The 15863-nt window shown below is 41.9% G+C and overlaps 1 protein-coding gene across 1 annotated transcript in view; it reads right to left on the bottom strand.

Annotated features, from left to right (window-relative positions):
- Window positions 1–15863, bottom strand: part of LOC311485388 (glypican-6-like) — a gene marked incomplete at its 5' end in the record, with an annotated part of 158186 nt that overhangs the window by 58376 nt on the left and 83947 nt on the right. Inside the window, one exon of the mRNA XM_084540755.1 lies at window positions 762–927. Within this exon, the coding sequence (XP_084396881.1) occupies window positions 762–927 (166 nt within the window). The remainder of the gene's footprint in view (window positions 1–761; window positions 928–15863) is intronic.

Here is a 15863-nt window from a genome sequence, read left to right as displayed (position 1 = left end):
TTTAACACATGTCATAAAGCTGCGAGACATCTCATTCAGCGCACGGGGGCCCGTGTTGATCTGAGACTTCAGACGCGCCATCGGAGAGAACAAACAGTACGTCATTTGAAGGTTTCTCAAATGACAGGCCTGTCACGAAAACAGCCAAAAGCTTAGAAGCGCGGTTCACTTGACACGCAGTCTTCGGGGATGCCTCTTAAGAAATATTGCCCCATTTAAAAAAATAAAAAAAACAGTTGGTGTGGGTGGGAGGGTGGGATTGGGGTACATAACAAATAAAGCAGTGGCCTACAAAAGATCCAGAGAGAACACTCTATGTGCCTCCTTGGTATCCATTTAACAGGAGGGCTTACAGCAGCCAGCTACTTACAGCTGAACTGAAGTGCTATATTACTCACCAAGCTCAGCTGGAAACACTATAGAAAATGTGTTTGCCTAGGATCTGCTCTCCTTTATCAATCCCAAACAGCAGGGACCAGAGCTTTAAGCACCATGCCAGGGCTCCAGCAATAGAAAACAACATTTCAGACACAAAAAAAAAAAGAAAAAAGAAAAGAAGAAAAGGTTGCGCAAATAAGATTTCAGTTTTGTCTCTCTAAATCCTTTAAAGCTGACTCTAACGCAGCACATCCCACTGAATTCCCACTGAGACTATTCAGAGACACTGCCTTTGGAAAAGAGACATGCAGACCTGGGGAGTACTAGCTCAAGTTTGCACACAGAACGGCGAACCGTGCAAGGGCGTTCGGTTTGAATCTTACCGATGAAGAGGTTCCATTCGGCGTCGAGGTCTGCCTGGTTCGCTAGGCAGCCCCTCATGACGTTGTGGCAGTAGTTGTGGCACGGTTTCAGTCCGGGCATGCCGCGACAGTAGGGGCAGTACAGCATCTTGGTCAGGGCCCTGACACACGCTGGGGCCACGTTTACCTAAGGAGCAAAGAGATGTTTCATCAAATAGTCACCAGAAATAACAGGCCTTTATTTGCAGCAAGGCTTACGATCCAAAAATAAATGAATAACAAAGCTGATCCGCTCCCATTTACCGCCTAAAAGTTGCCGCGTTACACAATGTTCCACATTAAAAGCCATCACGCTGTTCCCTTGACCCTCCACGGAACCCTCCGGTTCTTAACAGCGCTTTTATTTTGCAGGCTTGCCATTTGCAACCACCACAGCACGAACGTATACCCGCTGCGACTGAAACAGGACAATAATGCTTTAGACGAGGAAACTCTTGAGGTTTCATCCACATATGAAGCCCGTGTGGATGTGCCCAGAAACAACAGCTTCTCGAATGACCACTCGAGGCTGGCTCCAGAAGCAAGTCAATCCCTATAGACTTCAAAAACTTTAGAGCAGCAAAAATGACATCATTACACCCTTGCACAGCTCTGGCCATTCTCTACATTCATGAGAACCATACAGAGGGGTGAATTATTACAATACTAACCCATTTAAATTATATCTAGACTTAAATTATTCATAATCTAGGGCGTGGCTGCTCTGAGTAACAGGCGGGTGGCCTCAGGGATAGCTAGTTTTCTGCCTCAGCTACAACCATGCTCCACTGCTTTGGCCATTTCTAAATTAGACGGGAGTCAGGCAATTCTAAGACGGCAATGGCCCGAGCCATGATACTGAGATTCAAAGCTGCAGGAATGATATGGGTGAGTTCACGGAGCGTTTGTCGATCTATATTTACCTACCGGCCTGCACGTTCTGTGACAGCCGCCTGGCGTTTACTCACCCTTGTTTTGTTTTTTTCTTTACCTGGCCTGTGATTGGAACCAGGCCTTCATTTGTTCATGTCTACCTCACTGCTGGCCATTAGTTAATGTACATCCATCGATCAGGCATAACATTATGACCTAATATTGTGTAGGTCTCCCTTGTGCCTCCAAAACAGTCGTGACTCATCAGAGAATGGACATGTTAGTGGGTGTCCTTTGAGGGGAGGGTCCTCTGTGGATCATCCCACAGATACTTGATCAGTTTGGGATCTAGACAATTTGGAGGCCAGGTCAACACCTTGTGCTGTTCTTCATGTTTTTTTTTTAGTTGTTCCTAAAGCGTTTTTGTGTGTGTCTGTGTCAGGCTGCATCCTGCTGTGTGTCATTGCTATGGGGTGGGGGTGCCTGGTCTGGTCTAGTTGGGTGCTACATGTCTAAGTAACATCCACATGAACGAATGCCAGGTCCAAAAGTTCCCCAGCAGAACATTGTATTGTCACAAGATGGTCACTTTTATTTACTCCTCCTGTCAGTGGTCATAATGTTGTGGCTGATCAGTTTATACTTCACTATGGTTTGCAGAGGAATCACTGAGTGCCACAACACAATAAGAAGGAATGCAATTTCCAGTCGAAACTTCAAGGGGGCAGGAAGTGAGCTGCACTTCCACCCATCACACACCACAATCACATGTTCTGTGCCTCGAGATGTGAAAAACCTTCAGATAAAACTGCACGACGAGACAAGGTTTACGACTTCCGTCCGTGTCGATTCCTCGTGAAGGCTGTGCCTTTTGTTATTGGGCCATGTCACTGTACCAGCCTGAGCGAAAGTGACAGGATTCTCACATCTGCTTCCCTTCAGCGGTGGGGATGCAGAACGAAGAGTACATCTGATAATTGGGCTGTCAGCCTCTGTATTCATGCTCGACTTTAGATTCTGTCCAGCGCACACTCTGGAGACCGCTGAGATGTGCGCGTGCAGATCGGTCAGCGAAGCACCACACAACTGAGACCACCTTCTGAAGGATTTAGCATGGCAGGAGGACCTAACCGGCGCAGAGAGAAAGAGATAGAGAGAGAGAGAGAGAGAGTCAAAGTAGAATAGCACCATGTTTATGAATCAGAGCATAACCGTTTTCAAAAACTGGGTCATATTAGTTTTCTTTATGTAGCCAAAAACGTCATCTGTATAGCATCCGTGATTATTTTCATTAATTTCCTTTCTTGCCGAACCGTTGTTATTATTGATACTGCTTGAATGCGGAAGAAAGAGGCGTGCAGAGACAGGCGGCACAAAGCCCGGTGATATATACAGCGCAGATAAAAGAAGAAAAGAAGACAGATAAAAGTGAGAGGGAACACAGAAAAAGAAAACCACATTAGTGCACTTTTGTAGCTCCATGGCAACATCTGAGGCAGCGCCGTGACTCCACATCCAGCCTCCGTCTCCTATTCAGTCTGCTTTTAACACTGCAGTTTGTCTTTGATTTTTACGGACACAATGACCAGACCACCTGTGAGCGCATGTGTGCGTGAGCTGGGGAAAGAAAAATTAAATAAATAAATAAAAATAAGGCGCAGAGGCGCAGAGACGGAGAGGGCAGAGACGGAGAGGGGGGGCGGGCAATGATGCACGCAATTAATGTATTTGCCTCCGCTGCTGCTGCTCGGCACCGAGCAACACGGATCAAATGAACCATCTTTGACATTTGCAATCTGCCACTGACATCATGTGACATCTTGTAAGAAGGCCATTAAACTAGGCTGCTAGCTGTCAATTCCGCCGCCCCGTGTCATCCGCTGGTGTGTGTTCTGGTAAATTGTTTGGATCTCTCTGGGAGCGTAGTTAACATTTGGGAATTTTTCCCCTCAAACAAGCTTTCGTTTGATTGGACACGTTTCGCGGGCTGACACACGTGGAGGCCGTTTATTAGTGGCGCTTCTGTGGCTTTATTTCACACAGCTGTTGATGCTATGTACTCTTCGTGATGGTTTTAAAAAGATAATACAGTGTGTGTGTGTGTAACGACACTAATTTTAGTTTCTTATTAAAATAACAACTCATATAAACACTTTTTATCCCAAAATGTGACAGCCTTACTAAATGCTGCAAAGCCTAAAACTCTTTAAGAGGAACTGGTCTTGCAATAATATGAAATGTCTTGTTGTTTTTCATTTTATTTATGTTTTATAGCTTTTAATGTATAGTTTTGCTGTGTTTGCACTGCAGAGGTCTGCCTTTTCATTTCTGTCGTACAGCGACAATAAAAGGCATTCGATTCTAGACGCTAGCAATGCTAATTCAGTTTATTTGTTCCTCTACTTGGCATTCTTGACATTTTACAAACTGGTGATGCTATGTACTTTGCAGTGGCTTCAAAAAGACATCACAGCATGTGTGTCTGCAAGTGCATGTGTGATAACACTAATGTTAATTTCTTACTAAAATAACAAATGATATAAAACATGCAAAATCATGTCATATCATTATTTATTCTGCTTCTGATGTTTTTTACTTATAAATTGTACTTGGACCCAGGCCATATCATGCTGCTCCTGCTATGTACTATTGTTGTGTGAATGGTTGTATGTCTAGATGGTGGACTGTAGAAACTGAATTGCCCTTTGGGGATTAATAAAGCTTTCTGTATTCTGTATTGTGTATATAAAAAAAAAAAAATCCACTTCTTACCAAATGCTGCAAAGCCTAAAAGTCCTTAAGAGGAAGGGGTCTCGCAATAATATTAAATGTCTTGTTTGCATTTTAAATGCTTATTTATTTATGTACTATAGCTTTTAATGTGTTCATAGTTTTGCCGTGTTTGCACTGTGAAGGTAAAAGGCATTCAATTCTAAATGTTAGCAAATGCTAATTCAGTTTTTACTTGTTCCTCTATTTGGCATTTTTGAAGAAAAGCCTTTATAGGGCACTCACTGAAATACTTGGAAATTCTAAATTTCAACCGTAGAGTGTTGTTGTAGGACGTAAGAGACTTTTTTTTCCACTCGTGATATTTTTCAAATCTTTTCATGTAGAAAATCAAAGTCAGTGAATTTACCATATATGGTTCCTTGCCCTTAAGTGGTAAACAAATGTATTTAGACCATTAGAACATAAGTGCTGATTCAGGCACTTGTCAACATACACATTATCACATCTTCTTCCTGGTACCTAATAAAGCAGTTATGCTCACTGTTCACGCAGAGTTGGACCTTGCAGACCACATTTGACTGTTTGAGAATGTTGCCTTGATTCTCTTGTTTCTCTTGTCTTGACCTTATTCTGTTTTTTTTTTTGTTTTTTTTGTATTATCGCACTGTTGTTCCCTGCCACTGTAGCACCTTAATTTCCCCATGGGGCTAAATAAAGTCCTATCTTATCTTATCTGATCTGATCTTTGCTGATTGGCTGGGTGAAAACCGCACGCTTCTCGACCTCACTGAGAGGCAGGGGGACGCAATTTAAAATGTACGCCGAAGCTCCTTGGCCCACAAAAGGTTAATGAATGCAAATAAAAAGAAATATACTATAACTTTACTCATATTCATTCAGTCATTATATTCTCTGTAACTTTAGCCTGCAGACTAAAGGCTGCTGTTGACACATAAATCACCAAAATCTGTTTAAAGCTACATATATATATATATATATAATGTATTATAAATGGACTAGTGTAAGTAAAATAATTATATTTATACATATTTGATACATATACTAAAGCAATTATGACATATTATGACACCGTGTATTATTACACCGGTATATGCATCTGCTATTATATTCTTGCATAGATTCTTCACTCTCGCTACACTTCACGTATAACTGTCATTTCATCTCCACTGTTTCTGATTCACAGATAGGAGGGTGTAGGAAAAAAAAGAAGAGCAAACGGAGAACAGGCTGTGGAGAAAGCCGAAGACGCTGCCAAAGATGCAGAGCAACAAACACGGCGAAAACACAGAGACGAGATACAGATGAAACAGAAGGAGAGAAAACCGGACAAGACACCAGCAGACAAACAGAGGGAACGGGCAGGTGCTGTCACTGCGTTTGGACGGAGAAGCCGAAAGCGGCCACATGCCAATCACAGTGTTTGCTTTGGAGAGAGCGGCCTCTTGTTTTCCCGGCAAGTTTCTACTTCCAAACACTTTGGGATTTTCATGATGACACATTATTAGTTCAGCACTAAAATCTTTGCATTCATTGTAGTTTCTTTACAAAAAAAGTAAAATAAATCTGTATCACACACATAAAATCCACAAAGTGCTACATTCAATTCACCAATCTACTGTAAACCGAGACAGGGGCGAGACAGTTTTTAGATTACATTTCCACTTTGACCAGCGTCCCCCCCCCACCCGTGCATCTTTGGCAGTCTCCTTCTCCCTCTCCCCTCGTCAATGACTCCTGCAGATAAATATCACATTTTCCCATCAAGCTCTTCCGAGTCATCTTATTTCACAGGCTAATTTGCATATAAATATATTTTCCATAGTGACAGAGGAGAAGAGAGACGGAGAACCGACTCGTCCCCTTTTGTTTCCACCGCTGTGGCTCAGCCAGGCTCAGTCGCTGCACCTGGGCAAGGGCATTAAATCCGGTTTAAACTACAATCGTAAAACAAAAACAGGCCGACAGGAGGACTTTGGAATATGCTCCCTTAATAAATTCACACTTCCACCGCTACGATACAAACAATGGCGACATTACAGGAGGAGCTTAATGAAACTACAGCGTACTGTATCAGCAAACCGCAGCAGCTTTTTGTACAGTTTAACGTTTTCTTCCTACTACAAGAACTTACAATATTTATTCATGAGAATTTTAAATAACATGAAAAAAAAAAAAAAAGTTCTCAGATTAATCTATTTCTGTCAATTCAATTACACTTGGCCCAGTTTCCAGACAGCCTATTAAAGAGACAGAGAAAACACTGGGAGAATTTTCTTAACCCTAGACCCGCTGCGGTGCGGCTTTTTAACGGCAGAAAAGAAGAAAAATATTTCAAACCGTAAATGGGGAAGGAGTGTTTTAAGCTGCCCTTGAGCTTTGTGAGCCTTTGGAGAAAAAAAAATAAAAAAAAATAAAAAAAATTGCATTAAAATGGCGCCTCCTAACGCAATTATCTTACAGGGATTTGTACATCATTGCAGCTACTGTGCCCAGCAGTCGCCGGATGCCCTGGATGAAGGGTAATCTGATAATCTTGTTAGCACTTATTTACAGTTGAGTAGATGGAATATTTCACAGCAGGCCGAGGGTGGAGCTGGGAAGCTTCAGATCCAGAGCGAGATTAAAATGCTAATCTACTCATCTGATGTTTAAGTGCTGTGACAACACAGTATGGAAACCATGCATTCGTATGTGTGCGTGTGTGTGTTAGTCTGCCAATGGTGGAAGACGTGTTCATCTATTTAGAACAGGGGTGTCAAACTCATGTTAGTTCGGGGACCACATACAGCCCAGTTTGATCTCAAGCGGTCCAGACCAGTTACATAACAGCATAATAACCTATAAGTAGCGACAACACCAGATGTTTTCCATTTGTTTTAGTGCAAAGAAGAACATTAGGAGAATGTCCTAATGTATGCAGTGGTCTGGCTCTGTCCTGGACTGCTCTCTGGACTCCATTGGACAACCCCTCTCACCCACTGCATCAGACTGTAGGGGACCTAAGCAGCTCCTTCAGCAGCAGACTGCCATCAGGCTGTACAACACCAGCCTGAGTCAACAATAACGTACACTCTGGACTTGGCTTCATTTTGGTTTTTACAGTTATTTTTTGCACAAATAAATCTGATTTTTGTTGCACAAACCACCACCTCACTGTCTTGTCTGATAAATTTTATAGTCTTAGCAGTTATTTATTTGTAAAGTTTCCACCACCACACTGTACACGCAGCATGTCTTCATATTTCTATTTTTCTCTCTATATTTTTTAGAGGGTTGTTATTTTTTGTATATATTCTTGTCCAATTTCGCACCACTGGGACAAGGAAATTTCCCATACATGGGATAAATAAACCATGTCTTATGTCTGTCTTATGTCTTTACATTTAATAAACTATCCTTTAAAAAAAAATAAAAAATCTTAAGAAAAATAAGTGCAAATTAGGCATGTTGCTGTCTGCTGTCTAGCCTCGGGTTACTCAATGTTGTGTTCTGTCCACTTCTCTTACTAAAACAGTGAATAAATTAGGGCTAACGGTTATTTTCATTGAAAAAATGCAGGGCCAGATCAGACCGTTTGACAGGCCGCTTTTGGCCCACGCGCCATATGTTTGACACCTGCGATTTAGAACATCTATTTAAGTAAAAGTAGCAAATCCTGCTATATGAAAATTAAAAATTGTCACTTGCACGAATGTCAAAAAATGTCAAAAAATAAAAATAAGTAAAAACTAATTTTAACTCGAGCAGTTCTGCATTGCACGCAAATTTCTGCAATTTATCTTTTACATGAAGTTTTAAATGTCAGATTTTCACACACTGCTGTATAAGTACATTCACTTAGGAACAGCAGAAATGGAAGTGGGGTGAGGAATAAACAGCAGCCCACTCATTAGCCTGCTGCTTCTAAAGAGCAGCTCAAACATGCGGTCAGCTCCTGATGTGAGCGTAAGCTATGCCGAGGATTAAATATGTGAGGACACAGACGCAATAGGGCTGGGGAAAAAAATAATAAGGAAAGCTTCAAGATTTTCTAATTGCATGCCATAAACGCCACAGTCGGGAGCCGTGACTCCAGAAGACACTCTTAAAAGACGTCACCTTTTCTATCCGACAAGGTGTTGTCATGCACATATGGTGTGAACTCCCTTTAGGGGTAACAGAGTGGGAAGAGCACAGACGATGGAAATTGCTTTGTGCCACCAAGTAATGAAGTTGTGAGAAATGACAATGACTTTGCAAGCGACCAAGGCCAATCAAGGGGAACACTAGTGGGACAGTGAGACCGTCGCCAAAAGAATTGTCTCGATAGTTCTGTCATAATTATTGTGACAGGTTGCGTTGCATCGCGCTGATTGGACATGGATGTAAGGCTGCATCGCTGCCCCAGTGTCCCCACTCAATTCCACAGCCATTAGTGTCGATGGCAATATGAGTGATCTGTCACTGTGCAAATCAGACTACCATCTGCTAGCAAGGGAAACGTGCGCCTGGTTGCACAGATCTCTGTGTAAAACTTCACTTAGGGTTTTATTTCCTCCTAACCGAAACGTGGCATTAATGGATGCAGCAATAAAACCTCATTCTGTTGGATAAATTAAATAGAAAAAAAAAAAAAAACTGAACAAAGAAGAGCAAGCGCAAAGACATGAAGTTTATTCTGCTAGACAGAAATAATGACTAAACTAACACTAACTTTAAGGCAATCAAATGGTGATTATGGTATGTCTGCATTTGTTATATGCAGCAGTTTATATTTATTTAAAGGAAAAGCTTATTAAGTTCAAGTGAAGCTTATTAAAGGACAGTAGTATGCAACTCCTGAGGGATTTTTTTAGCGCCTGTAAATACTGTACATATGTAAAAAGTTCTAAATTACATTTAACTGACAGCTGCATTAGAGCTTTGTTAAAAGTTAAAAACTTAAGAGCATAGACCAGTGATTCTCAAAGTGTGGTGCACGTGGTACCACTAGTGGTACGCAAGAGAATCACTTAATTAAATATAAATAAAATAAAATCAATTTAAAACGTGAAATACTACCCAACATATTAGAATAGATGAAAATATCTTATCAACCGATGACAAGAAAATGAAAGGACATACAAATTAATTAATTACTTAGCCTAGCTTCTGTGTAGCTGTACGTATCGTTCCCGCATAGACGTCATAGGCGGTTATTATCCGCCATTGGTAGCCTATCCTACAGGTTGGGAAGAGGTGGAGGTGGTTATCAATGAAGGGTACGACAAAACTACTGTCATGGCTTAAATCTTTTTAAACATTTATTTTGGTGCAATGTTTATTTAACTTTTATGTGCAATACATTTTATTTGATTCATTATTTAAGTACAGTTTTTTTATTTCCCTATATTTAAGCAGTGTTATTGTTCAAACTGTGTGTAATGTTACAGTGGCCAACAATATTATATTAAAAACTCCGCCTCGTCTTTAATGAATACCTACTTAGGCCTACTACACTACTGTATTTTAATTTTGGTCATTATGGTGGTACTTGGAGAGCCAAATAAAAAGTTTGAGAACAAGTGGCATAGACGATATTTATCATACCAAGAGTAAAAAAAACTGCTTTAATTATTCATATTTCTAAATATTAAAAATAAATATAACAACTAATTATTCACTAATTAATAGATATGTGCTTGTATATCTACGGTACATAGAAGGCTTCTGGTTTTGCTAAAATTAGGTGAAAATATATTTTTTCTACTGTCTTCCTCTGAGGGTTACATTTTACTAGACTTTTCCAGGTAATGCTGTATTAATGCATAAATGTAAGCTCAAAACTTTAAAGCAGTGTTAAATAAAAAACACATTAACTGTGCTCGGGTACACCAAGCCTTCCAAGAAACGCTCTGGCCAGGGAGGGCAACCCAAAGGCGTCTTTTCGGAAACACGGGGGCAATTTTGGTGATGAATGAGCTCTGTTGTAATGGCTTGCCAAATGGCCCTCCCCAGAAAAGAACTGCTTTCCTTTTAACCATGACGGTGATCTGACCTTAATCTTGTAGTTTTAGTTCTCTAAACATAGCCACATCTTCATCAGGAGGGCGCCGGAGCAGAAAACGCTCACGCGGGTGCCTTTCCTTGTGGAAAGTGTGGAAACAGATGCCCTGCATTGCCGTTCACGTGTGTAGGGTACCTCAAAGACTGCATACCTTAAAATTCAGAGTACGATCTGGTTTGCAGTTAAATTGAGAATTACTGAAGTAGCAGTGGTGTATATTATATTAAAAAAAGCGTACAACAGATGGTCCATCAGATGTTTGGAAACCAGGTGTATTTCTTGCTGCTAAAACTGTGACACACGGAGCGACAAATTGACGGAGATTCACAAATATATTTGCTGGAGTCAACCGCTAACATGCCAATTTGGAGACGCGTTCAGAGACTGAGAGGTTAATTCATGTATAAACAAATGGGCGAACCTGGGATGATTATTAATCCTTAAGTACGTAGGATCTGTGCACAACATATGCACCAGAGTTGCCGCTGAAAATGAAAACCAGTCTGTATCACTTTGCAATTTCCCCTAATCACATCTCCTTGCTTTGCTCCTCTGTGAACTTTAGTCTCCCTCCACTCCGCATGTTAAATGTACGATGGAGCCGAGGCAAGCCCAGAGAGGCTGCACTTAAATCAGACGCTGTCAAATCGATGAATCTCTGAGACTGACAGAATAATCCACATGTGAGCAGCTTTGCATCAATGAAACAACACGGGCGGTGCTTGTCGGGCCCCCGCGACCCACACGTCTCCGCTCAAGTGTCTGTCTTCGCTGAGGCATGGGATCGCCCCGTTGATCCGCCCTGACATGTACCACGTTACGTGGCATGTCTGGAGCAGCGGTTGGGGCTGTTTCTTTAATTCGCCACGACAAGCGCAAACGCGTTAAAAGCAAAAGCCATGCCGTGCGACGACTGGGTACAGCGCACCGCGAGCCAATTCGCCATCTCCGGTGGGTCCGGGACCTTCATATGCTGCATTGTTATCCATCTGCTGTGTTGCCACCTGGATTAAAGCGCAAGCACTCACCCTCTGTCCATCTGAACGTAAAGGTCTGCAGCCCTGCCTGAATGTCAGGGGCAAACATGTCTCTTGTGGCTGCCAAGAAACCTCTGGACAAATGTCAAAACACGGGCGCTGACAACCTTCTCTAAGTGCTTGTTAAATAAACATGTGGTGCCATACCCTTTAAATCAAACTGCAAAAAAGTATTCATAGGAGTTTCTGCAGTTCAATGATGTGACGGATTTTTCTCCAGATGGATCCTTGATGGATATGTTCCTCAATTTCTATCCCTTTGTATTTTGTTATAAACTTCCTCCCACTCGGTATCACTCTGTATCTTTTCAGCATCAACATGGAGGACACCATAAACCGTACTGTAGAGGAGCATGCAGTATATTTCCGAATCATCCTCTCGCATCGCGTTCTTGTATTTCAGACCACAAGCCGTCTTTCATTCCGCAGTTCACCACAGATCAAAATCTTTTAATTAAAAAGGACATCTTTGGTGCAGCACATTTCCCGATGACGTGCCAACCTTTTTGAGCCAGTTGCCATCTGCCGTCACAGCGCTGTGGCTGAGGCCTTATCCCCGGCAAGCTGTGTGAGCTGCGAGCCAGCGAGAGGGAAGGAGACAGACAGAGAGAGAGAGAGAGATGGACAGAGAGAGAGAGAGAGAGAGAGAGAAGTTTGTCTGGTGCATCTGTATGAGTGGGCCTCAGCTAAGAAACATGGATGGACCATGCTTTTTTTTTTTTTTTTTTATTCAATGTGGAGGAGGTCACTTAATGTGCCCAGTGCAGAATCAGCTCTCAGACTGTTCTTGTCTGCAATCTGGAATACATTTTCACTCTCTTTATTAAATAAAATGCATTTTGTCCCTTCAACTAGTAGCTGATTTAATTTAATTTAATACCGTACATAGACTGCATATAAATATGGACAACACATCCCCACTTCATTGCATTGGTCAAACTGACGCTATTTTCCCGGGGAATATGGGCGGCGCCATCTTGTGAGTTTGGATCCAGAGTCTGATAAGTACGGTACGAGAGCGGAGCCGCGATACCGATGACCCGACCACACTTCCACCAGACGCACTCGTGTTATCGTTTGATTATTACTGCGCTCTGCTCCACATCCACCAGTTACAAGAAAATGTTGGATTATAGACTGTACTTATTTAATTATATTTTCAAACTCTCACAGCCCTATGGGACCACTTCACACAACGGCTGGCTTGGCAACTTGTAGTCTTCGTGATGTCACATCTTGTTTCTATAGCTATAACTAACTAAAACAAAATTTCTCCCAAAAATGGACACTTGTGTAGGCAGCAGTATTATATTAACTACTTAAAATTACGGAAAACAACCTTGAAAACATTTTATTTGACTGTGTACTTTCGTATTCTAACTTGACCCAAGTCCCATCCACTAAGATGGAGGGGGTGGAGCTTATAACCTATATTGCAGCCAGCCACCAGGGGGAGCTCTACTTGCTTTGGCTTCACTTTTGAGGAGCAGTTCCGTCCTCCATCTTTATTTACAGTCTATGTTAAATACAGATTAACTGCAACCAGCAGAACCAGGGCTTTGCTTTGCTGTGCCAAAACATGTGTGTCATCACATCATCAAATTAGTCACTTGATGAATGTCTGAAGACCAAAATGCTATTAATCCTCTTTCTATCATTGTCATACTTGTATTTTCAGTTAGTTTTGAGTACATTATATACATGAGCAAGATGTATAAGAGAATTATAATCATAAAACATTAGTTATTGAATAAAAATGACCACTGCAGAGTGAAAATCGAGTTGTTGCATTTATTTTTAGAGCAAAAGCCGACTGAGGCTAGTTCTGGTTTTCTTTGCAGCAGGTGCCGAGCTGAGAATGCCGAACAGCACAACAATAACCAATAGAAGCATGCAGAGACACTGGGGGTGTATGAAATTACACCTGCTATTTCCTTTCATTTAACTGCAATGTGTCACTCAGAAGAAACATGTCGCATTGTCTTCGTGAAGTTTAATCGACAGCAGTTTTCCGGGCGGCAGTTTAATTTTTCTTTTATCAACTAACGGCAGAAACGTTAAAAAGCTTCATAGAAAAATAAAAGTAAAAAAAAACACATAGAACAAAGCTCCTATGGGCACATCTGAGATGCATACAATAATCCTCGGCACTCACTTGCCGTGACAGGAAATTACTACAATAGAAGTGCAATTATTTAAAATGAGAGCCATTATTCCCCTAAAGCGAGCGGAGGTTTAAGTTCACAATGCACGTGTTAGTCATCTACATACGTCTCCATCCATGTAGTCTCATTAAATGTTTCTGCTGCCTCAGAATGACACCACGTTCTGCGCTCGCACTCCTGATTACTGAACGCAGTTTGCAGCTTTGCCTCGACGGTGAAGTAATGGCACGGAGTTTATAAAGCAGAAGGAGCAGAAACTGTGGAAACTGCACATAGGGCTGATGATGATGTTTCTCACAAGCCAGCAAAGTAATCTGGCAGAGACTTAATCTAAGGTAAACGTCGTGTAAAGATTAGAAACTGGCTTGGGGATTAATGTGAAATTATCTGACAGTTCGTGGTCGGAAATGAGTGTATAATAAGATCAACGTGGCAGTGTAAGCCACCAGGGGAAACAAATCCCTCCGTACAAAATACCCTACTTCCTACCATCATCTAGACTAAACATGTACCACGGGCTCGGCCAGCTTCCTGTGCATATGCAGAGTGAGTGATAAGAGCTCTAAATGGCCGAACTTTAAACCGTTCAAAAGGTCCAAATCCCTGCAATCTACTCTGAGCAGGTCTGAGTGCAGTTCAACTGTGTTTTAAGTACCACCAGGATAAAACTCTTAATGGTCATCATAAACTGTAATCCGGAGAGATTCTGCTCTTAATCCAGGATCGGGGTCCAGGAAACTGCTCAGTGCAAGTCGAGCGCAATCCCATTTTATGGACTGATATCTCTCTTTGCAGCGTACAGAACTGCCTGTTAGCAGTAATTATGCGAGGCTCATCATTGTCAGTGCATCATCCCGGGCTAAAGGAACGCGGGAAATTGGACAGACAGATGGTTGAAAGCACCCATTTCACGGAAAAGGGAGGTTTTGTCGATTTAAAACCTCGACTTTGAAGAAATTTCTACATTAATTTGGCTATTTGAGCTAGAACCTTAATGGTAGCTTGTTAAAGTCGCTCACTAGCGTCAATGTGCAGGAAGCAGCACGCCACATTTAAATCAGACTCAAGACCTGTGGCAGAGACAAAGACTGAATTTTCTGCATATACCGTCCAATATGTAAGTCGATAAGCTCTCAGACGACCAAATTCTCTTTGTTCAGACAATCACCTACGTTACTTATATAAGAAGAAAACTGCCAACTCAAAAGCCTTTTGGGATCAATACCTCATTGTTTTGCAGCAAGAGGGGAACGGTAAGGGTTTTCAAAACCTCTCCGCAGACTTGCCCAACAACTTGTTGAAGACAGCTACCTCTATCAAAAGCTGGGGACACACTATGCAACTTTCACTAGAGATTTTGAAAAGACTAGGAGTACTAACACTAACAGACTGGCTTCAGCAGAGTTTTGTACGACGACTCAAAGACTGGGGATCACACACTTAACGACTGCACATGACGAGGGATCACAGACTAAACTGAAGCTGACTGAACGCATCAAACTCTCATGCAAAATCTCGCAAGGGCGACAGTTGTGGTATGCCCTACAACCAACATTATGTAGGCTCTTGTGCTCCTGCCACAACTCCATTAATCTCTCATCCATTTCTGTGGTCCAGATTCGTTTTGACTCTCAAACTCTCGCTGTTCACCCTCATTGTTTTGATATTCTCGCTACTTCCTGTCGTCCTCTGATGTCATTTCCCGTGTCCCACCCTCTTCTCTTTTTCATTGGCTGTTTGGAACACGTGTTTGCTGTTGGGAACACGTGTTTGCTGTTGGGTTGGTAATCAGCTCACACTACCCGACTGCGTCCGGATTCGGCTAAAAAAACATGAAAACAGGTTTGATTGACTGCGACTGAGTTCGAGTTGGGTCTGTTCCCTTCACACACTTGCAGATTTTTGTGCTAACTACCCATGCCGACCGTCCCCAACTGGTGCAGACTGGTGCAGACTTTGTCCAACTCGGAACTGTGGGTAAAATCTGGCAAAGAATCTTGTAGTGTGTCCTCAGCTTTAGTTACTCAAAGTCGGTCCCTAACAAACTGACATTGTTTCAAAAGTCAGAGCTGTAGTTGAATTTATTTAAAGGACGCCTCCAAAAGGTTGAGTGTAAACAGCAGTTTGCAGCTCAGCAGTAAACACGTTATATCTCCTAAAAAACAGTAGGCTCCATCAATGCTTTAGGCTTTGAATGTGAACATATTAGATATGGGCAGGTGCACGCTGG

The sequence above is a fragment of the Chelon labrosus genome, assembly GCF_963514085.1.
Source record: "Chelon labrosus genome assembly, chromosome: 3".
NCBI classification, from domain to species: Eukaryota; Metazoa; Chordata; class Actinopteri; order Mugiliformes; family Mugilidae; genus Chelon; species Chelon labrosus.
The sequence above is the reverse complement of the archived record's forward strand: the minus strand, read 5'-3'. Positions and strand labels throughout refer to the sequence as shown.